General features: G+C 46.5%; 1 protein-coding gene across 1 annotated transcript in view; it reads right to left on the bottom strand.

Annotated features, from left to right (window-relative positions):
- The window catches only part of rnf213b (ring finger protein 213b), a 40,403-nt gene that overhangs the window by 13,693 nt on the left and 4,004 nt on the right, over window positions 1–22,706 (bottom strand). The window contains exons 8-48 of the mRNA XM_079237954.1: window positions 22,102–22,308; window positions 21,684–21,897; window positions 21,546–21,601; window positions 20,807–20,972; window positions 20,586–20,735; window positions 19,956–20,054; window positions 19,731–19,859; window positions 19,295–19,448; window positions 19,027–19,194; window positions 18,758–18,901; window positions 17,009–17,613; window positions 16,633–16,792; window positions 16,320–16,537; window positions 16,093–16,236; window positions 15,498–15,650; window positions 14,061–15,384; window positions 13,787–13,971; window positions 13,551–13,703; window positions 9,570–13,328; window positions 9,336–9,472; window positions 9,149–9,247; window positions 8,935–9,047; window positions 8,419–8,526; window positions 8,278–8,324; window positions 8,037–8,193; window positions 7,667–7,802; window positions 7,317–7,505; window positions 7,078–7,211; window positions 6,808–6,983; window positions 6,525–6,731; window positions 5,637–5,824; window positions 5,431–5,551; window positions 4,691–4,791; window positions 4,392–4,568; window positions 4,146–4,291; window positions 2,545–2,644; window positions 2,205–2,316; window positions 1,820–2,024; window positions 1,500–1,690; window positions 978–1,100; window positions 28–129 (exon numbers count right to left, since the gene is read on the bottom strand). Of these exons, the coding sequence (XP_079094080.1) occupies window positions 28–129; window positions 978–1,100; window positions 1,500–1,690; window positions 1,820–2,024; window positions 2,205–2,316; window positions 2,545–2,644; window positions 4,146–4,291; window positions 4,392–4,568; window positions 4,691–4,791; window positions 5,431–5,551; window positions 5,637–5,824; window positions 6,525–6,731; window positions 6,808–6,983; window positions 7,078–7,211; window positions 7,317–7,505; window positions 7,667–7,802; window positions 8,037–8,193; window positions 8,278–8,324; window positions 8,419–8,526; window positions 8,935–9,047; window positions 9,149–9,247; window positions 9,336–9,472; window positions 9,570–13,328; window positions 13,551–13,703; window positions 13,787–13,971; window positions 14,061–15,384; window positions 15,498–15,650; window positions 16,093–16,236; window positions 16,320–16,537; window positions 16,633–16,792; window positions 17,009–17,613; window positions 18,758–18,901; window positions 19,027–19,194; window positions 19,295–19,448; window positions 19,731–19,859; window positions 19,956–20,054; window positions 20,586–20,735; window positions 20,807–20,972; window positions 21,546–21,601; window positions 21,684–21,897; window positions 22,102–22,308 (11,257 nt within the window). The remainder of the gene's footprint in view (window positions 1–27; window positions 130–977; window positions 1,101–1,499; window positions 1,691–1,819; window positions 2,025–2,204; window positions 2,317–2,544; window positions 2,645–4,145; window positions 4,292–4,391; window positions 4,569–4,690; window positions 4,792–5,430; window positions 5,552–5,636; window positions 5,825–6,524; window positions 6,732–6,807; window positions 6,984–7,077; window positions 7,212–7,316; window positions 7,506–7,666; window positions 7,803–8,036; window positions 8,194–8,277; window positions 8,325–8,418; window positions 8,527–8,934; window positions 9,048–9,148; window positions 9,248–9,335; window positions 9,473–9,569; window positions 13,329–13,550; window positions 13,704–13,786; window positions 13,972–14,060; window positions 15,385–15,497; window positions 15,651–16,092; window positions 16,237–16,319; window positions 16,538–16,632; window positions 16,793–17,008; window positions 17,614–18,757; window positions 18,902–19,026; window positions 19,195–19,294; window positions 19,449–19,730; window positions 19,860–19,955; window positions 20,055–20,585; window positions 20,736–20,806; window positions 20,973–21,545; window positions 21,602–21,683; window positions 21,898–22,101; window positions 22,309–22,706) is intronic.

Genomic DNA, 22,706 nt, shown 5'->3' with positions numbered 1-22,706 from the left:
TTGGCGCGAGGCGTCGTGCGTGCTCACCTGCGGGGAGGGAAGCATGGCGGCGTCAGCGGATCTGTAGCGGCAGGTGACCTGTCTGAACAGCGCCAGGGCCAGCAGACTGATCTGAGACCTGCCCAGCTTCTACAGAGGAGACACAACAAGAGGCGGAGTGAGGACAGAAAACCCTCAAGACGACGACGACGACGATGATGAAGATGACGGGATCACAGACTTTCTTTGGCAGGTCATTTGACCAGCGACTGTTTCAAAAGGAAAGAAGCCAACAGACTTTTTACTGTAACCCACGTTCAGCACCTATAAGCAACTTTTAATAAAATGTAATAAAACAGTAAGTAGAAGAGTTTGTTTGAAACGTTTTGTGAAAATAACTCAGGAATAGACGATGAAGCCTGATTCTTGCAGCTGTTGAAGTGACATTTCTAGAATAATTGTGAACTTAAGTTAAGCTATTTCAGAACTTTAACTTAATGCTATGTATGTAAATATTGACATCTTTTCTTTCTTCTATTTAATTAATCAGGTAGGGCGATATCTTCCTTTCCACTAATTCAATCTTAGGTATTAAATATGCTCTACTAATGTATTAGTAATAATCACTATAAGGGGTGATAATACAAATAAAAAACAGAGATACATAAATAGACCAGAGGACCAATCACAGCCTGCATGTGGACATCCATCATCAAACAAATGATTCATTAATTAAATAATACTATATAATATAATACTATTAAATAATACTATAAAAGTCCTCGTAAAGGTGTGCAACTACATAAAGTGTGTAAATAACTGTTTATTAATGTTTGATTAGTGCTTATAAATGCTAAACAAGAGGCCTTTCTGCCCTCTAGTGGCCATTAGGAGACATGACATCATCAGGATCATCCACTAGTCTTTCCTCTGACGAAGCTCGCTGCTCACAAACTAAATGAACTGAATCCATAGTTGAGTGTTTCCGTCTCTCCGACCTGTATTTGAGTCTTGAAGGAGTCCGATCTGTTGTCCAGCAGAACGTGGCCCACGGCGTCTCTCGTGGCTCGGTACGGCGTCCCGCAGCAGAGGAACTGGTCCACGTTGGTGGGAATGATCCTCTGTGTGGAAAATAAATTATATTTGAGTGATTCAGATCAAAAATCTTAAGTCCAGAGCCGTTAATAGAGTTCCATGTTATGTCATAGATTGTAGATTGTGCTCTAAAAAGCTTAGTTTACATTAATTGATAGTTTAAATTGAGCTGAAGTAATTAGTCATTAAAGAAAAACATAATTGGTAACTATTTTGAAGATCTACTATGTCCTTTTTCAAGCAAAAATTTAAGAAAATTTGCCAGATTGCTGTTAATAAACGTAAAAGTTCTCTCTATTTCTTCAGACATTTTATAGACAAACGATTCATCCAGCAAACAATTGAAAGATTATTAAACATGCACATTGAAAAAGTCAAGTTAAGTTTGCATGAACTTCAGGAGGTTTTCTCTCGTTGGTCTTTACCTGCAGCCGCAGCAGGTCTGGAGGGAACGCCCACCTCCAGGCCGGGTTGTTCATCAGGGACAGGATGCAGTCCACGCCTGAGAGCCGGTGCAGCGCTCGCAGCAGGTAAACCCGGTGCCAGTCGTTAGCGCTGCCCTCACACACCGCCTTCACCTGCTGCAGGAGCTGCGCCTTCACGCCTGCAGGTCTTCCTGCATCGCATCAGGAAACACGCGGCGCTTTATTATCCCGTCTACAGAACACCTGGCGGCATTTTCAAATCCCGGCGTTGATGCATCAACGTGTCACTTTCAAACATTGTCAAAAAGCAAGTGTCCCACCTTGAGCCGCGGCCTCCTGCAGCAGCCGGGCGGCGGCGCTCAGACACACTCGGAGTCTGGCGACGTTGAGCAGGAACTCTGCCGGGTCCCGTTGGCGGTCCGGAGTCCGTCGGCCGGCGACGGCGCTCAGGAACGCCGTCTCCTCTCGCCTCTGCCGCTCGCCGCTCTGATCCGCTTCTCTCGCGTCTGAGCACAACAGAGAGTCCTGGGAACAAAATAACAAACTGCATCAACGACGAGGGATGGCATCCGATTAGGTTTAAATACATGTTTTATGCAGGGGATCCATGTCAAAAAACAAGTATCAGCACCGAAGACGAAGCCCAAATAAAGCAACAAGAAGGATGCTCATCACTTCAGAGATGAAGGACGAATGGACTTTTACCTGGAAGCAGTTGACAAACAGCAGGTAGAGTTCAGTTCGGTCTTCTCTGGTCAGAAGATTCTCCTCCAGATTCCTCAGGTAGGTCTGAATGTGAGTCTTCACCTGCTCGAAACTGATACACACCAACTTTTACTTTTTTAATTCACAAAAAAAAAACAAGTGAGGGAGATTTTCATTTGAAATCATCTCTAGTTTCTGCATTTTGTATGAATCTACATGATTAAAATCTCCCATGAAGCAGGCGCATGTTTCTTCACAGTCCGTTTTTTTAATCCGTAAATAAAAAAGAAACAACTACACTGTCTGACTCCGTCCTCCGCTCGCGCCCACCGGCCCTCACCTGTGCTGCAGCAGCAGTTTCGGCAGCACGGATCGCACCACCGGACTGTTGTCCACACACTCCAGGAAGGGAGTGAGCGCTCTGGTCCTGTACACGCCTCCTGCAGCGCACAACAACAAAACCATCATCGCAGCGTCGTCAATCGTGCCATTATCGTCATCATGCCGTTATCGTCATCAATCGTGCCGTTATCGTCACAATGCCGTTATCGTCATCATGTCGTTATCGTCATCAATCATGCCGTTATCTTCATCATTAGTGTCATCAATCATGCCGTTATCGGCATCATTAGTGTCATCAATCATGCCGTTATCGGCATCATTAGTGTCATCAATCATGCCGTTATCGTTGACAATCGTGCCGTTAGCGTCATCAATAGCGTCATCAATCGTGCCGTTATCGTCATCAATCGTGCCGTTATCGCCATCAATCGTGCCGTTATCGCCATCAATCATGCCATTATCGTTGACAATCGTGCCGTTAGCGTCATCAATAGCGTCATCAATCGTGCCGTTATCGTCATCAATCGTGCCGTTATCGTCATAATGCCGTTATTGTCATCAATCATGCCGTTAGCGTCATCAATCGTGCCGTTATCGTCATCGTGCCGTTATCGTCATCAATCGTGCCGTTATCGTCATCGTGCTGTTATAGTCATCAATCGTGCCGTTATCGTCATCGTGCCGTTATCGTCATCAATCGTGCCGTTATTGTCATCAATCGTGCCGTTATCGTCATAATGCCGTTATCGTCATCAATCGTGCCACTATCGTCATCAATCGTGCCACTATCGTCATCAATCGTGCCGTTATCGTCATCGTGCCGTTATCGTCATCAATCGTGCCGCTATCGTCATCAATCGTGCCGCTATTGTCATCAATCGTGCCGTTATCGTCATAATGCCGTTATCGTCATCAATCGTGCCGCTATCGTCATCAATCGTGCCGTTATCGTCATCGTGCCGTTATCGTCATAATGCCGTTATCGTCATCAATCGTGCCGCTATCGTCATCAATCGTGCCGTTATCGTCATCAATCGTGCCGTTATCGTCATCAATCATGCCGTTATCGTCATTAATCGTGCCGTTATCGTCATCAATCATGCCGTTATCGTCATTAATCGTGCCGTTATCGTCATCAATCATGCCGTTATCGTCATCGTGCCGTTATCGTCATAATGCCGTTATCGTCATCAATCGTGCCGCTATCGTCATCAATCGTGCCGCTATTGTCATCAATCGTGCCGTTATCGTCATAATGCCGTTATCGTCATCAATCGTGCCGCTATCGTCATCAATCGTGCCGTTATCGTCATCGTGCCGTTATCGTCATAATGCCGTTATCGTCATCAATCGTGCCGCTATCGTCATCAATCGTGCCGTTATCGTCATCAATCGTGCCGTTATCGTCATCAATCATGCCGTTATCGTCATTAATCGTGCCGTTATCGTCATCAATCATGCCGTTATCGTCATTAATCGTGCCGTTATCGTCATCAATCATGCCGTTATCGTCATTAATCGTGCCGTTATCGTCATCAATCATGCGGTTATCGTCATCAATCGTGCCGTTATCGTCGTGCACTTGCTTCCCCCACTGACCGTTGGTGGACACCAGGAGGGAGAAGAGCAGCTCCACCACTCCGTCTCCGGGCCTCTGTCCCTCGGAGAGACAGAACCTGGACACCAGCTCCAGGAAGAAGGAGTTGCAGTAGTCTCTGATGGCCACTTGCTGCCGAAGCGCCGCCCTAAACCACGAAGGGTAAAAAGTCACTGTAAAAGCTGAACGGCAGCCTCAGCCCCTTTTACTCTGAAAGCGTTTAACGGAGGCGTTTTGTCTCCACTCACTTGGCGGTGGGGGAGACGGCCGGCGTGAAGTTGGCCGGCAGGTCTGCCCTGCACTTAGGACAGCGCCTGTGCTGCTCAATGCAGCGGCGGAGACACGGCAGACAGACGACGTGCCGGCAGGGCAGGACGGCCGGCTGCGAGAGCTCCGACAGGCAAACCGGGCAGGAAAGGCCCGACCTTCACGGGGCAAAAGGTCACGAGAGGGATTCATTATTGCACTGTGAGGTAAGAAAATAAGAGATTCTAGTGATATGTTATTGTTATTATTAATACGGGATTGAATGGAACCAGGTCCTGACCTCAGATCGCCGCTGATACACTCATCGTGGAAAGAATTGAGGATCCGGATCAGCTGCTGCAGCGTGTCCATGCTCCTCACATCCGGGGAATCCTGCATCAGCTGTTAGTGAAGGGGAGAAAACACGTTTTGTTTTCTACGTCTGACTGCAGACAACTACCAAAACATTTGACTTCTGTTGTTAACTACACTTCCTGTTTTAAGGAAGACTTCCTTGACTGATCCTTTCTGGTTCTTCTGCACTTCATCATCACTCAAGGAGACATGTACCAACCAGGAGGAGACTCAAGTGACCTCAAAGGCACAAAGAGACTACAAAGAAAAGCAATGCTACAAAGAGATGCAAGTAGACCACAAAGAGACGCAAAATGACTACAAAGAGAGACACAAATCATCGAAGAGACACAAAAGGATTACAGAGGCACTAAATTACTACAAAAATACACAAAACAACCTCAAAGAGACACAACATTACTACAAAAAGACACAAAGCAAACATAAAGAGAAACAACAAAGCTGCAAGGAGAAACAAATAGATTCACATCGACTCTGAAAAGGGACAATCAACCACAAAGAGAGACAAAATGACTACAAAGACACAAACTGACAACATAGAGACACAAAGCTAACTCAAATAGACACAAAACAACAACAAAAAGAGGCTTGATAACTATAAAGTCTGTGCCCCAACCTCTTTCTGTCTCAAGATGAAAACGCAGACCCTAAAACATGTTTCCTTACGTTCAGGTGGAGGTTGCAGTGCTTCAGAGCCAGATCCCCCAACCTGGAGTCGTTCTGATAAACTCTGACCACGACGTGCTGGATGAACGATGCAACGACCAGCATCCCGTCCCACAGCGACCTGAAAGGGTTAACGGGGTTATGAATGAGCTTTAAAGACACGAAACAACCTATGTTTACTGCGGCTGCACATGGTGACGACTCACCCGATGGAGTCCAGGTGCTGCAGGCAGCCGGGGCTGCAGAGGGTTCGGTACTTCTGACCGAACACTCGGTCCAGACACGGCTGCAGAGCCTCCACTCGGCTCACGAAGGACTCGCACTCCCGCAGGGACGTGACGCTCAGCAGCTTGGTGCGTTCAACGCAGACGCCGAGAGCGCCGACGTCCTCCACCTGAGCCACATTGTTAGGTTTCACAAGCACAGGAAGTCAAGGATTATACTAGCGTTTAGCATGTTAGCGAAGGGTGAAAGAGTGGAGGTTTGAGCTGTCGATGAGACAAGAGGAAGTGTTCATCCACGTCTGTGCAAAAAAATGCATATTTATAGCATATTAAACATTTGAGTTAAATTGTTAAATTAATTATTGTATTATGGCCCAAAAAAATTATTTTTGTGAGGTCACAGTAACATTTAACCTTTATCCACGAAAATCTACAGGGTTTCCATGACTTTTCCATAACTTTTAACCAAATTTCTATGACTTTTCAAAAAATTCCATGACTTTTCACAAAATTTCCATGACTTTTAACCAAATGTCCATTACAAACATTCACATTTAGTGAAATCTGGGTTACAGTAAAAAGTGAGTAAATGTAGTATTTAAACTAACTATGAGAACACAAAGCATACAGTAAACCTTAAATGACACAAATGAATGAGTAAATGAACGTCATGAACACATGAAAATAACACATTTACATGACTTTTACTAAACTTTCCAGGACTTTTCCAGGCCTGGAAATAACCATTTTAAAATGCTATGACTTTTCCAGGTTTTCCATGTACGAACGCTGAATCTAATCAGTGCCAAATTTGAAGCCATTTTGCCTGCCTGCATTCCTAAAATGTTCAAGAGAATATACCGGACTCACCATTTCTTGGGGCTCCGTCTCGGACCCCTGCTGAGCGACGGCGGCGGCCAGCCGGGGCTGCAGCAGAAACACGTGGCGGAGAGCGTCCAGCCTCGGAGCAAAGTGTTTGGCGGCGGCCGTTATCCAGGCGGGCGAGAGCTCCGCGGCGGCGACGCCCACGGAGGTCTGAAGCTCAGACACGCAGCCCAACACAGCCCTGGAGAACACCTGTTTGAAAAGAGTTCATTACCTTCTGCCCTCAAAGTGCGCTTCCCCTAAACGTGAGGCTCAACGCGCCTCGTACCCGCAGCTCGTCGGTTGACTGGATCTGCAGAGAGAGCAGCAGGAAGTCGTGGAGGTAGAGCAGCCCGTACTCACGCCGCTCCTCGTCGGAGAGCTTCTGTAAGCGACTGCCCAGCCGGCTGCCGGAGAAGGTGCTCACGAACTGGAGAATCCTCCCCGTGCCGTCCTCTGTTGTTGCTGGGGAACAAGTCACAAGAGCGTTTGAAACCACACTATACATACACTTTATCTGCTCATGAGTTTATCGTGTGTGGAAAAGATGAAGGCCAACCTGGCATGAACTCTGATTCTGCCCACAAGCTTTCCAGATGGATTCGGACCAGCCAGCTGAACGGAGCGGCGCATGATTGCTCTTCACCGTCCAACAGGAAGGAGTGATGCACGGGCACCTCCTGGTCCGAGTCACTAGACATGACGATAACCAAAGAACAAATATGCCTTTCGATGAATAGGAGAAAGACATTTTTTCTCTAACTGAGGGAATTAGTCAGAACAAGTAATCCAGAATACCTTTGGTTTTGAAGAGGTGTTAGAACTAAAATCTGTGGGTCTGCCAGGACGTCCAGCCACAGCGTCTTCAGGCCCCGGCTGAGCCTCTCGTCAGACAGCAGGTCCAGATTCCCAAACCGGTCAACAACTTCCAGCATGTTGGCCAAGATTGGAGTCACGGTGGACTGAAGCCGGCGCCACAGCGTGTGTCTGTCCGTTAAAGACACAACAGAAAGTTGCACTCATCAAATCATCGACTAACCCTCAAAGAATGCACATGAAGTGGCAAAGTAGAAATCCAAAACTGGAGCCAAAGTCGTTCCAAAACAAATCACTTAATCTTCATTTCAACGTTTTCAGGCTGACTTTACCTCAGAGTTCCTCCCTCCTGCAGAGCCTGCCGTTTCTTGGCTTCCATGCTCACCCAGTCCTTCGGAGAGTCCATCATTTCTTCTCGCTGTGCCAAAGCCTCGGCCAGTCGGCTCAACAACACCTCCTGAAAGTGAGCTTTAGTAAAGCATATAGTTGACACACATCAGAACCAGATGACAGATGCAACAAGTGTGTATTTAGTCAGATGTTGGCTAATTTCGGACAAAATGAATAACATCATAACTCACAAAGAAAGTGATTCGAATGGATCAACAAACCTTGTCACACACCTGCAGATGCATTCTGCTAAATATAGTATTAATGTGCAAACTAAAATCAGTCTTAGATGACATATATATCAATATTTACCTCCTATTGGGACGTGCTCAGCTCTCAGGAGAGTCAGAAGGATGTGCATCCGCTGCATGCTGCGCGACGCCACGCCTTCAGGGTCCCTCAGCAAGCCCACAGCTTTTTGGATACATGATCTCACTAAGGCCAGTCTGTGGAGGTGGGCTGTGTCTCCCTGCACACACACACAGTTACCTTTGTTTTTACGCTCACACTTATAAAGGAATTTATTTACTTTTAAACTCACTTTTCTATCTACCTGAGAGTCTCTACTTGTCCTCGCAGTTTCTCCAGCGTCATGATGTTCTATTATTAAAAAAGTAAAAATTAGAACAGAGAACAGTAGAACCACTTTCTCTCCCATTTGTATTACAAACCCCAGATGATGTACAGTCCCTACCTGCAGGGTGGAGGAGGTTGCTGATGAGAGTTCCACAGAAAACCAACAGGTTCAGGCTCATGTCCTCTGAATCCCTCAGGTCATCAATGTGCTCGGACTGCCAGACTCCTTTGATGCAAAAGACAACATGTTCCTTTAATCTTCTGATACGTCAAGAAGCAGCATGTGTATATATATATTCAGTATAACTTCAGTAGTGAGCATAGCATAGAAGTGTTTAGTTTATGTCTAGTTTATGATGTGCTAACGCACTCTGCTAATGTTAGCCACAAAGATTTTTACATAGAAACATATCTTCTCCCAACCTCTTGAGTATCAATATTTAACGTTTAACCACGACGAGCTCCAAATCCACTAAACCAGCCTGAACATGAAGAACACCTGAAACCCGTGATGAGAGTCCGGATAGTTGACGGACCCTGGTCAGAGAGGGCCGATGCTACGCTATGTTTGGCCAGTCTGCATTTGAGGGGCGGGACTTATTGCAGTGAACATCATATTTCATGTAGTACTCACCTCCTTGGAAACCGATGTACTGAGATTTACTTGTGATCCTAGAAACCTTCACAATGAAAATCACCCAACAGGTCTGATCCTCCGGTGACATCAAGTAGTTCATGGTGCAATATCTAGAGACAGATGAAATCTTAAACACATCTGATCTGAAACACCCAGGAATATGCACAAAATCAAATTGCAATCTGCCCAGGATCTTGTCATTGACCCCTACTTTGCTGATGCTATGAGCTCATCGCTGCAGTGGGATTCCTCGAGGTCCATCTGGATTAACAGGATGTGAAGAGAGGGGCCAGCATCTTGAAGGAAGCCCCTGACACAGAAAGGAGAGGAAGAGAAAGATTTAAAGACACAAATATAATTTAAAAAAGTAATGTTGCTGTTATCTGAATAGTTCATACCGTATCTTGTTGCAGAAGGAGACCTCAGTGTCAAACTGGTGGAGCGAGAGAAGGAGGATCCTTTCCGTTTGCAGTCCAAGAGCAGGGGCAACCACCCTGACATCTGATTTGGTTAGCAAGCTAGAGAATGTAGTTATCTGGGGAAAAAAACAAAGCGGACAGCAGCATCAACAACGTGTCAACATTTTTAAAGAAGTGGCAAAAACAAAATTGGAGCAGTAGTTTGTCGCCTACCTCTAGAAACTTGTTGGACCCCTGATGCTTGTTCAGGCAATCTTCCAGGAAGTTTTGGAGGGAATGGTGATGCTGTTGTTGGAAGTACATTCTCTGAAGTTTCTCCTTCTCTTGGTTTGCCAAATCGGAATACTTGAGCCTCAGAACAGCGTCAGGGGTGGCACAGTTCAACAAGAGACATTTTGCTAAATCAAGGATCTCTTCTTCCTTGTTTGCCCCAGCTGCAATTTCCGTCTCCATCAATTCTTCGCTCTTGGACATCCCTTTGTTCTCGTCATCACATACGTCCATTGACTCGATTCCTTGTTCTTCTCCAGCAATATCTGTGTCCATCGCATCAACAAACTGATCGTCCTCTTTATCAGCTACCTCTTCTCGTTCCAGTGAGTCATCTTTTTCATTCCGTTGATGTTGTCTCGCTGCACCGTCACCAACCTTTTGTGCTCTCCCTTCTAGTGCTTGCAAGAGAGCGCTGGCACAGGCATCACCATGGTAGCCAACAAAAATGTCAGATTGCTTGAAATCTGCTGAGGCCTTACCTGAGAATTCCTGCACCCAGTCCTTCAGTTTGTGGAGAACCCTGTGCTGCCACGGTTCCAGGTCGGTGCTCCTATCCACCCTGTGTTTTTCCAGCCTGTTGATGAGGGGCATGGGGAAGTGCTCATAGACTTTCTTCTGGTCCTCTACTACCACCAGTCTAAAGTTTGTATGGACACGACATTTGACTCTGTGGGAGCCGAGACCGAGATCAACGTACTGCTGCTTACTGAGGTAAACGTAGTACTGGTTCAAGGCATCGTACAAGCTTTCGTAAAGATTTTGCATGTTGAGGAGGATGACAGTGCGCCCGGTCTCCATGCACGTTTTCACTTGGTTAACGTTACGGCAGATTTGGGCATATTCCTGGTCCTTCGGGAATCCCGAGCCAAAGACTATTTCAGGTGGAGGATAGTCTCCTTTGGCAAAGATTTGTCGCTGAAGGAAATGGAGAGCTGCGTTGTTGGTGGTCAGCAAAAGAAGGTAACGGCTCACCTGGTTGGTGTCATGGTCAAGATTCTTTTTAACCATTTGCAAGGTGCTTGGTCTGGGAATCTCTGTTAAGTTTTGGAGAACCCCTTGGAAAAATGTGACAGGGTCAAAACCCTCTGGTTGTCCACTGAAGTTACGCAAGATGGCCTCTACCAACTGTCCACCATCTGGCTCTTGTTGTGTTGATTTGACAACAGCAAAGAGCATTTTGACGAGGCTATAATAATCCCTGAGACCAAAGAACTGATTCTTTGTGGTCTCCCTGCAGATTTTCAAGAAGGCCTTTGCCAAAGGTGGGAACAGGTGTTTGATTTGCAGGAGAATTGGGTTGGAGGACGAACAAATTCCCTGGGCAGTTTCCACAAGTTCATCCTCACTCGGATCCCATCTTGACACAAATATTCCTCTGTTCATCTTTGCTGGGTCAAGAGCCCAGTTGGAAATGCCAACAAAGCCGACTTTCATGTGTGGATCTGGCTTGTCGTTGTCAATGCAACCATCCTCCAAGAGAGGATGAAGGGTCTTCAGGGGCATCTGAGGAGAATCTTCTGCGAGTCCTATCTCATCAAGCACCACCACCGACACATACTCGTCCATATTCTTGTCCTTCTGGAAACGGGCACAGTTCTTGAAGGTCCCTATGATGCCCTCCGGACTTGAGTGAGGACTGCACTGGAAGGAAACCATGTGAACTTGCTTGAGTTTCTTGAATAGTTCAAAGTGGGAGTTCTGGCCCTGCATGGCATCCGCCACCACTGTTTTAGCAAGCGACTTAGAGCTTCCTGGCTTGCCAACCAGAAAGAGTGGGATCCTGAGCTCAATGCAAACCACCATGAGAAACACATTCTCTTTCAGTGCAACGTTTTTGGCTATTGTCTCCCTTGGCTGTATGTTCTCAAGGAAGAAGTCCTGACAGGATGAAATCTCTTCTTGCAATGCTGTTGAATGACAGAGAGGGTCCGGAAAGTACCGACACATGACAGAGAGGTACTGCTCTTTGTCCACCAGAGACGGGTAGTAGCAGACTCCAACTGAAAGAATCAAGCACTTTAGTGCTATATGAGGCTCAGTGAGATGAGAGCAGTTGTTGAAAAGGACCTTGCTATGCTGGTAAAACCAAACCAGCACTTTCATAGACCTCTCCACATCTCTGAGACTCACAAAACTGCACTCGTTTTTACAACTTCGCATGTATTTCTGGGAGGCTGCTAGCACATTTGAAATGATGTCCTTGCAGACCACTGGCAAACGATGGTCGACAATTTGCTTATGGACAATCTGCTTGATGTAGGAAAGTTCAGTGGAATCACTCAACTGACCAAAGTCCCACACCAAAGAAGCCATGCTTGGAGGCAGTGGATGAACCCTGTACACCAGCTGCCGCAGAGGGACTTTGCCGAGGCGGTCTTCTGTTTCATCTGCCTTCACCCTGTATCCTAAACCAGCACGCTCCAAACGTTCCACCATTTCAAGTGAGTGTTTCCTGTAGGGATTGCAAGCAGCTATTATTTTCAAGCCACTGTCTGCCTTCAGAGGTTCCCCTTTCATCGATTGGTCACACAGGACTTCCTTGATGGCAAAAATGGCCTCTGTGGTGTTGCCTTCGTCAAAGAACAAGATGGTGTCTAGCTTGTGCATTCTATGGTTCTTTATGGCAAGCATCTCCGCCTCCCTCACCTTTCTGTAGATCATCTCTGCCGTAGTTCCACCATGTACCTTGACTAGTACCATGTTTTCTACTGGTTTTTCCTCCCTCTGCAGAGCACACAGGAAACGGACTAATCTGGTTTTCCCACAGCCAGTCTCTCCCATGATGACAACTGGAATTCCACACCGGAATCTCATGTGTATGGCCAACATCTTCATCACATTGTCAGCAGTGAGCTCATATGTTGGGTCTGGATCAAATGTTCTGTCCATAACTCCTTTCTTTGCACCGACAACGCAGGAAATCCTTTTGATTTTGTCCTGACGTGGCAACTGATCAAAGTCTTCAGTGAGAGAGATCCTTTGCCGTTCCAAATCCTCAAAAAGTTTTTGTGACATCACGTTTTCCATCAGTACCTTGCCGCTTTGAGGATCAACTGCATTAAGTGTGTTTCGCCCCTGATTTATCACATTAAAGCCGAGGAAAGACATTGAGAATCGGTCTGCATTAAAGAAAATGTAGGGATGAGACTCATTTTCCCAATGCTTACGAATTGTCAGACGGGTAAGAAGGTCATCCTCCAGACTGTTGTCAATGTGCAGCATGGGACTTTCATCAGATGTATTCAGAGATGGTGAGGCAAAATCTCTTGACATTAGAATCATGAACTTCACGATGAAGCCCTTGAAACCAGGCAGTTGATCTGCCAGAAAATCTGGATCGCAGAAAACTGAGTTCTCACAGTCTTTCAGTTGCACATTGAGGAACCAGGAGAAGTTCTTCAGCTCAGCCCAAGATGGATCTTGCATTCCACAGTATCTCAGAAATTGACTGACACAATCGATGGGATCCCCCATTATGGATCCTTCTGGGTGGTTAAAATGATCCAGATTCTGTTTGTTGCTGTAGCGCTTTAAGTATTGATAGGGTCTTTGAATCCCCTCACTGCAAAATGCCTGTTCATCCATGAGTGGATCAAAGGTCTGTTTTGTCAAGACCCGTCTACTGGCTAACAGCTCCTTCACCTCTTTTGGAGGTCTACATTGAATGGTAGGCAGAATGTCAAGAAGTCCAAGCTTCATCTGTGTGAGCAAATATAACACATCAATTAATTACTTTAATGGCTGCCTGAGGACATTTTTGTAATTTTGCTTTACATTCAAAAAGGGCCAGAACCCCCTCATATGAAACTTGCAAAGCTACTCAAAACTAAACCTGCCAAACTGTTTTAATAATTTAAACATAGTTGGAAAATTAGGGGAAATGTAAGGCATTGTATTCAGATAAGACACAGACAATGATACCTCTTTTGGCTGGTTTTGAGAGGATTTGTGTGTTCTCAGGACCTCAACGGTGATCAAATGTGCAACATTTCTTCTCCACAGCACCCCATGGCTGTCGCTCAAACAGCCCAGAACCAACAGATGGAACAGGAGTTCCTCCAGGCCTGAACGAACCTGACAGGAAACAACAGTGAAGGAGAAGACTGTCAAGTACAATCAATGACGGAACAAGTGATCTGCAGTGATTGCATACTTACTCCAGCGGTGTCAATGTGCAGGAGAACAGCGTCCTGCTCCCTCAAGGGTGCCAGTTTCTCCGATAGACTCTTAATCAAAGAGTCTATGTCAACACATGGCTCAATCAGTCTGATCCGGATATGATTTGCTCTGGGCGATTTCTGCTGGAACTTCTCAAACAAACGATCCACATAGAGGGATTTCCCTATTGAGAGACACAAAGATGTATTCAAAACATGCAAAACAACAGTTTTTACATACTAATTATATAAGAATTTGCAGGGTCATCCTTACCAACTGCAGGGCGAACAGAGGACACTGCCCAGACTGAGAGCTGATCTGGAGAAACCTGTGCGACAGGGCTTTCTGGGAACGTGTTTTGTGTGAAGTGGCGATGTAGATATTTCCGAGCAGTCTCTGCTGCCAGACTCACACCAGCCTGTACTTTGTCATTGCTAAAGTAAGAGGGCACATATCTGTGCTGGTGCTCAACCGAACTGACGATGATCAAGCGATAATGCGGGTTGCCGCTTCTCTCAAGACCCTCGAAGAGCTCCCCCAAGGCCACGCTGACATCATATCCCAGCATTCCTGGATTGACGAGAGAGTATATCTTCTGCCCGTTTTGTCCGGCCCCTTGGCCGAGAGCTCGGCGGAGAAAGATCTCCACCTCCTCCTCTGTGGTTTCCTCTCTGCAGACTAGAACCTCGTCAGTAGACGGCAGAGGCTGCTCGGTACTCTGCATGTAAAAAGACAGGACGGTGGTGAAAACCTCTGCATCGGGACAAAGGACAAGATTGGTCCTCCCCTCCTGGAGGACTGGAGAAAGGTTCCTGATCACGTGCTGCTGGTTCATTTCAGAGAGGCACAACAGGAAGTGGGCCAGAGACGAGATGTCCAAGTACTCGTTGAGGTACTTCGGCATGTCGTCCTTAAATTTACACCATAGTTCTTCAAGACTGTCCTCATCGAGGAGTGTGCCCTCTGCGGCCTCCTCATCACTTTTGACAAAGATGACACCGTCGTCTTCCTCCTCTGAAGAAAACTCCATAACATTTTGAGCCTCTTCCAAGTCCTCATCGGAGTGTCCTGGTGAAGCGCGCATTAAGTCCATATAAGTAATGGACTCCATTTGATCTTCATCGTCAGACTCAACGTCTTCAGGTACGTCTTGGTTTGAGGTCAGACTTGCGGCATTAGAGTAAGCCACTCTGACATCACTTAGAGTGCATTGAGGCTTTATGGGGAAAAGCAAAAGCCACAACTGTGGAGGAACCGGCACCTGCCAGTGACACACTTTGTGTATGCAGTGGCACAGGTACACCATCTGCTCCGAGGTGTAGTGGTTCAGCAAGTTGAAGCTGGCACGCATCCCACTGATGAAGGAGCGCCATTCCTTCTGGCAGCTCTCCATGGAGTGAGCCAGCGTTTGCAGCTGCTCGGTGACCTCGCCGGCATACACCATCACTCTGCCCTGCAGGGCTGAGAAGGTGGCTGTGATGCACGGCTGCTGCTCTAGGCAGCACTGCACCTCGGCGTGCCAATCCCTGAAGAGCATGTTGCCGGACGTCTGCATCTGAAGGAGGATGGTTCCCAGTCGCTGAACGCCTTCAAACACCTAGAGAGCATGCGGACAGGTGAGGAAGGGGTAATGAAGTTCTTCCAAGAAGATAAACAGGACCGCACATTGTGCAGAGAGATACATAAAGACTTAAATAAAACGCCCCTGACCTCTGTGAACCTGTTGACTTGCTCTCTGCCGTGCTCCCCTTTGGACGACATGAGCATGAGTTTGTTCTGCAGCTCCAGCAGGTCCTCCAGCTGGTAGCGCTTCTCCACTGAGTCCCTCCTCACCGTGACCGCCACCATGTTCTGGAGACATCTCTGCGAGCATAAACACAATTAGGACGAATTCATTCAGCGAGGCCCTCCATCTTTGACTTACTTTATCTATACTCCTTTATCTTGGGGGGTTTCAGTGGGTTTGCGAGCTGATATCAAGCACGTATTCATCCGAACGCCTTGTTCGAAAATCTATATTTTGCAGATGTTAAGTAAGCTTTTTAAAGCTTTGTGAAACTCTGACCAGGAAGGTTTCAAAGATGGATGCTGGACAAAACACAAGCAGGTGATTTGCTTCCCACTGAACTTTACACACTTTTCTCGTTATAAACTCTTACTGAATCCAAAACTATTCTCAGTATTGTTGTTGCATACCTGGAGATTTCTGATTTCTATAAAAATCTAATTTTCCAGGACCATATTCTTTCCTCAGGTCCTTTGATTGTCCCTTTTCTGTTGACCGACCCTTCAATGGAAGACTCACCTTCTTCGTGTTGTGAGCCGACCATCCGATGTGATAAACTCCATTGGCGTTGATGGAAGACGCCAGGGAGAGGGAGGACTGCTCCACAGAGCCGTGGGTCTCCTTCAGTGCTTTCAGCCAGCTCAGCAAGCGAGTCGACTCTCTCTGCGAAAACAAAAGGCGTCGTCATCACTCCGCCACGGGGAACCGGGGCTTTACGGTGCCGCAACACCGGAAGAGGTCAGTACCAATTTGTCTGGCAGCTTCTCGTCTCTGGTTTGGGTGTCCCACACCGGCTGAGCACAGCTCATGAACTCCTTGAAGCCGGCGTCAGGCGTCAGGTTGTAGAGCAGAGGGGCGTAGCCCATCACCGCGTCGTGGAAACAGGCCACCTGGTCGATCTCCGCGTCGTTCTCTCCGGCAGATATGGAAGCTAAGTCGACGTACACCTTCACGTCGCTCATGTCTGTCAAAGGGGGCACGGAGGTGAGCAAACTACACACAATATATATATATATATATTATTGCATTAATGTTGAGATTTCTTTCCGTTCCCCTCACTTTTAAGGTTCTCTCTGACCCAGCAGACCAGAGCGTGGCTCTCTAGAAACGCCTCCAGGCAGAAGGTGTGCTGCTTGGTGACGGTGGAGAGTCGCCGTTTGGCCAGAAGCAGGTCGGCGCTCAGGGACCCCAGGGTCCTCTCCTTAAAGGTGTCCTCTTCCTGTTGGACATACCTCTGAGATTATAGATCATTGGTGCTCTCCTATGTGGCTCAAAGGTGAACTGCTGATGTAAATCTTAAATAAAAGACTTTGGAAGAAGTTCTGCAAATGTATTCGGCGACCTAAATAAAATCACTAAAATCATCATCAAAAACATGGATGACCATAGAGTGCTTTCTTCTGGCAACAGCCTTGTAAGTCAACACAGGACTTACCAGCTGTTTGAGAGTGTTGATTTCTTTGAAGTTCCCAGAAAGCTTCATTTTTTCAGCAATCTTCAGCATCGCGCTGGCTGCAGCCGCCGCCTCGTGCAGCTGCCGGTAATCCTGGATCTCAGCCAGCCTGGAATCCACCCAGCTCTCCCCGGGTCCGGCCATCAGACTCAGCTCCCTCCTCATCAGCTTCCCGTCGCCCAGGTCGCCGGACTCCATCAAAACCCGGTCCAGCTGCCTGAAGGTGACGTCGGCGTTCTTGAAGCCGACGCCGAGCCGAGTGAAGTCCGTCAGCAGCGGCTTCCAGAGGTTTTCACAGACCAGCGTGAGGGTGACAGGAAGCGGCGAGGAGCCGGTTTGCCGCTTTGACGCCAGAGATGCAGCGCCCGCGACCCAGCGGGACAGAACCAGGCTGCTGGTAAGCAGTTTGTGCATCTCACTGGACATCCTCAGGACATCCATACTGGTTTTATACCAGAGGACCTGGGAGGGGCCCGTCTTCACCAGCTTGCCCTCAGCATCGAAGGACTGGACCTGCACCAGTTTGTTCAAGCTCACCGGCTTGAGATCGGCAAGGTGCTGCTTCTGCAGAGGAGACATCTCAGGAACTGGTGGAAGATGAACCAGGTTACTGAAGAAAACTAAACCCAGTTCTCTCCCTTAAAGGACCAGTGCGTGGCATTTCAGGGGGATTTATTAGATGGAATATAATATGCATAACTATTAGTGTATAATCACTTGAAACTATAAATAGTTGTGTTTCCATTAGCTTAGAATGAGACGTTCATATCTACGTAGGGAGCGGGAGGCGGAGTCCGCCATGTTTCTACAGGAGCCCAGAACGGACAAACAGAACTCTGGCTCTCGTGAGAGCCTTTCATGTTTATACTTTACCTGAAGGTTAGGGATGTGCAATAATTCAATATGACAATTTATTGTCTTTCAATTGATGTCGTAATTAAATTATATATCAAGATACACAATTACGCCGTCGAAATTAATAACAAGCGCATAATGGCAAACATTTCTCGGAGAATCTGATTATTATGCACTAAAGTTCTCAATAAAATGAGAAAATACTCATCACTTTATTTAAAGACTATTTATGAATTGATTTCTCAGAAAAAATTGCTATATTGTGTTATAGAGATATAAAATGACTCCGGCGGGGCGGTAAGGCCGAAACTTTATATCACAGTATAATTTTGAAGCAGAAACCGTTAATATCATAATCATCATAAATTGGAAACTGCATGTAAACCCACAAACATTCTAAATGTTATCTTTTTTATTTATTTTTGTCATCTTTAGCGATTGTTTGCTGAAAACATGTAATTCAAATGAATAGAATATAAATGATATTATTTACATACTTGCTTTGATTAAATGTCCTCTTGGCATTAATACGTTTTATGTATTATTTGCTGCTGAGAGTTAAACATGCATAATATTATATTAATTATTTAATATTTCTGTGAAAACATCTTCAAACAACTGGAATTTATTCAAGTTTCTCGCTAAAAACAAGATCACATTTGAACACATCATGAGCTGCATACCTTCGCCCAATACTCGTTTTTCTGAGCAGAGCTTGAACGCACCATGCAAGTCAACACAACCTCTTTTTAAGTTTGCAAATTAGTAGTGCAAATTCATATCGGCTATATACTCACTTTACCTCTAGACGCCACTAAATCCAACACACAGAATCTAAGCTGGCAAAGAGTGTCTCGTTCCTCCAGCTTCCCTCACCTGTGATGCTTTCTGTGACCTTCGCTATCATCTTCCTCAGCGTCTCCATCTGGTCTCTCCGCTGCGTGAAAGAGTTCAAATCCTTCTCTCTCTGAGCCAAAACTGCGTCGACGGGAACCGTCTCAGATTTGGTGTTCTTCTTGTCTGTGGACGACACGATGCAGCCGGCATTACATCACACCGTTTATTTAAACGCTTACCATGTGTATACATATATATATATATTTATATGTCACGGGAGGCTTGTTTTGTGACGTTAATGCTCGTACACTGCTGATGAAGTCTCTTGAACTCCTTCCTGTGTTTCAGGCAGGCCTGCAGGTGTCCCAGGGCCACGTGTCCCTGCAGCAGAGACTCCACCAGAGCCTGCAGGTCGGACACACAGCGGCGGACCACCTGCCCGGCAGCGCCGTCCACCGGGAGCGCCGTCCAGTCGCCTGCAAAACAACGATGACCCCGTGACCTCTAGAAGCTGCTAACCTCGGGGGAAATGAGACGATGCATGTACAGAAATGGATGGAATAATGAAGGAAGTACTGTTAGACAGCAGGTGGTTCACGGCAGACTGAGGGTCGAGCAGCTGGCCGACGGAGTCGTCCCCGAACCGAGCTGCCGATTCAACCAGGACGGCCGACAGCACGGCGTCGGGAGCGTCCTTCATCTTCCTCATCAGGTCGCCCTCCTGGCCTCTCTGAGCACAGGGACAAGTCATGTATCTAACATCCTGTTGCATGCACAGATTCTGGTCTATTTTTCTTCTATAAAACGTCTTCTTTCAGACTAGTGGAAAGAAATCTGTAGATTTCTCCTAAATTTAACAAAAGTTACCATTACATAAAGCCTCATCTGCATATTTAAACATAACATTTCAGAAAACTTATACAGTAATACAAAAAACAATTGTCAACTGAGGAAGCAATACTTTTTTTACATTATTCACATGTAGTTTTACATTATGAGACATTATTAATACCTGGCAGATGGCCGTGATAGCAGACTGAAGCAGCTCGTTGAAACACGTCTGTACGACGTCGTCACTTTTCTTGATAGCTGCCGAGGACGCCTGCAGGCAGCAGACCAGGACTCTGTCCTCATCACTTAACTGAAAAGAAACCAGTTCAAACTCCTGGAACCTCAGATGTCACTCAAACAAGATGAATAATATCTATTTCCCACGGATCAATAAGCGATCGCTGACCTGGGAGATCCTCTTCTTCAGGTCTCGTTCCAGACTCGACCTCCAATGGGAGGAAACGTCTTCCAGAGAGCAGTCCGCCTTCAGCAGCGCGTCCCACATCTGATCCCACAGTTATCACGTCATCAATAAGATAAACATGCTGTAGTAACCCAATGTGTGTTCTGGCCTTGGAAACTGTTTGACAATCTATTTGGTTGTTTTTGGTTCCATGTTTTTGACTGCCTTAAGCTTAATGCATCTTGTTTCCGTCTTTATGATAAGGTGCTTTTATTTTGAAGGTGGTTCGCCGAGTAAGGAAGACAAAAAGGAAGTCACAGTAAAGGTATTAGCACCCCTGAAGAGGCACAACGTTAGTTCATGTTGTAACAACTGGAATAACTGTGTATGTTTTAAGGAAATTGGCGTAAGTGTTGGCTTTATGTGTGAATGCTACATTAATGCTAACGAGGAGTTAGCATAATTATCGTTTTGTGCCTTTGTACAAACGTTGGTTTGGGAATTTATCAATATATTTTGAAATTTGAAAGTGCAAGAGCATCTCCCGCAGGGATGTGATACACATGCTGATTGTGTTTGTTATTCAATTCATCTTTTTCTTTTGTTAAGTAAATAAATATATTCTGTCCATACCTCTATTTCCTTTGGATAGCTGAGTGCCTTTGCGGGCGTCACGAGGGGTTTCTGCAGCAGCTCGTCCCTCCAGGTTCTGATCTGCTGCTGCACTGACTTCAGCTCGTCCGACAGTTTCTGCCTCCAGGTCTCAGAGTCTTCGTCCGAGCTCTGAGGAAGGACTGCAGTGAGTGAAGAGTCCCGTGGCGAGGCCGAAGGAGCTCAGGATCAACAGACGTTACCTCTTTCCTCCGCTCGGCGTCCAGCATCTCTGCCAGCTTCACCACCAGCTGGTAGGAGAGGACCGCGGCCTCGTGGCTCTGGACGAGTCGCACGGCGACGCACGTGTACCTCAGCACGCCGACGCTGCACCGGAAGGCCGGCTCGGCGAGTCCGCCTCCCATCATCCTGCAGACACCGAGCAAAGCCGTCACAGGGAGCCGTGCCGGCACGGTGCATCGGACACGGTTCATACACATTCTGACTTTTCCATGACTTTTTACCAAATTTCCATGACTTTTAAATTTGGAAATTTAGTTTAAAGTCATGGAAAAGTCAAGGAAATTTGGTTAAGTCATGGAAATTTAAAATGTCATGACAAACATTTAGTGAAATCTGGGTGTAAACAGCAAAAAGTGAGTAAATGTAGTATTTAAACTAACAATGAGAACACAAAGCATACAGTAAACCTTAAATGACTCAAATGAATGAGACAATAGTTTGATTAAAAGAATAAACATTTATATAGATGCCTGTATGTATGCCTGCTTATATTTTGAGCGTATTAATTATTTCAAACTCAGCATAAATGAAAGTCATGAACACATGAATATAACACATTTCCATGACTTTTCCAAAACTTTTAGGATTTTATTTTTTTCAAGGACTTTTCCAGGCCTGGAAATAACTATTTTAAAATTCCATGACTCCTCCAGGTTTTCCATGACCGTAAGAACCCTGATCAGAGGGAATGATTCTCACCTGTCCTTCTCCCGGTCCACCTCCTGCAGAATGCGGGTCAGGGTCATCTGAGCGTGCTGCAGGCAGGAAAACACGATTACATTTAAAGTTATTTAAAATGTTAAATATTGTCAAAAGCATATTTTTTATTCCCCGCACCTTTGCATTCTCCTCTGCTCGGTTGTTGTCCCTCGACTCTCCACATTCTCGCAGTCTGTAAAACAGACTCTGGATCAGGTGCTCAGCAGGTAGCCCCGTCAGGATGGAAAATTCCAGAAGATCCTCAAACGCGACCAGAGACGACCAGCCGATCAGGAGCAGAGGCGTGTCTTTGGCCGAAGGTAAGAGAGTCCGGATCAAACTCAGCATTCTCCTGTGGAGCAGAGGAGTGTGGATGAATGAGTCTCTGCACAGAGGACGCATCTCAGGAAGTGATGGTATTCAGAACTAGTGAACTGTAATTCAAATACTACGATCTGGACCTGAATCCGTCTTCAACACTAGATGTGCATGAACGTTGGGCTCCAGCTGAACAAAGAGGGTTTGGAAATAAAAGGTTCCTTTGAGACAAACTCACTTCCTCTTGTCGGGGTTGGACCGTATGTTCTCCCTGAAGCTGCGGAAATCGACCCCTTCCAGTCCGGACCAGTCCTTCTCCTCCACAGCCGGACCGGCTCTGGCGGCGTCGGCTCCCGGCTGTCTGAGCCTGAAGAGCAGAGGAACGAGCAAGACGAGCTCCGACACCTTGACCCGGGCACAGAGGTTCATCAGACCCAGCACGAGGCTGCCGGGACGAGAGAGAGAGAGAGAGAGAGACAGAGAGAGAGAGAGAGAGAGAGAGAGAGGGAGAGAGAGAGAGAGAGAGAGAGAGAGACAGAGAGAGAGAGAGAGAGAGAGACAGAGAGAGAGAGAGAGAGAGAGAGTCACACAAGGTCACACATCAACGCAAAGGTCACGAGGAGGGACGACCCCCCAAACTCGGTTCTAGTTCGCGGTTCTGCTTTCAGTTCTTTATTTGTTCCGGAGTGAGACGTCCTCGCCTAAAACCTCCTCTCTTTGTCTCTTTGTCTCTTTGTCTCTCTGTCTCTTTGACTCTTTGTCTCTCTGTCTCTCTGTCTCTTTGACTCTTTGTCTCTCTGTCTCTCTGTCTCTTTGTCTCTCTGTCTCTTTGTCTCTTTGTCT

Source organism: Taurulus bubalis (assembly GCF_910589615.1).
Source record: "Taurulus bubalis genome assembly, chromosome: 2".
Classification (NCBI taxonomy): Eukaryota; Metazoa; Chordata; class Actinopteri; order Perciformes; family Cottidae; genus Taurulus; species Taurulus bubalis.
The sequence above is the reverse complement of the archived record's forward strand: the minus strand, read 5'-3'. Positions and strand labels throughout refer to the sequence as shown.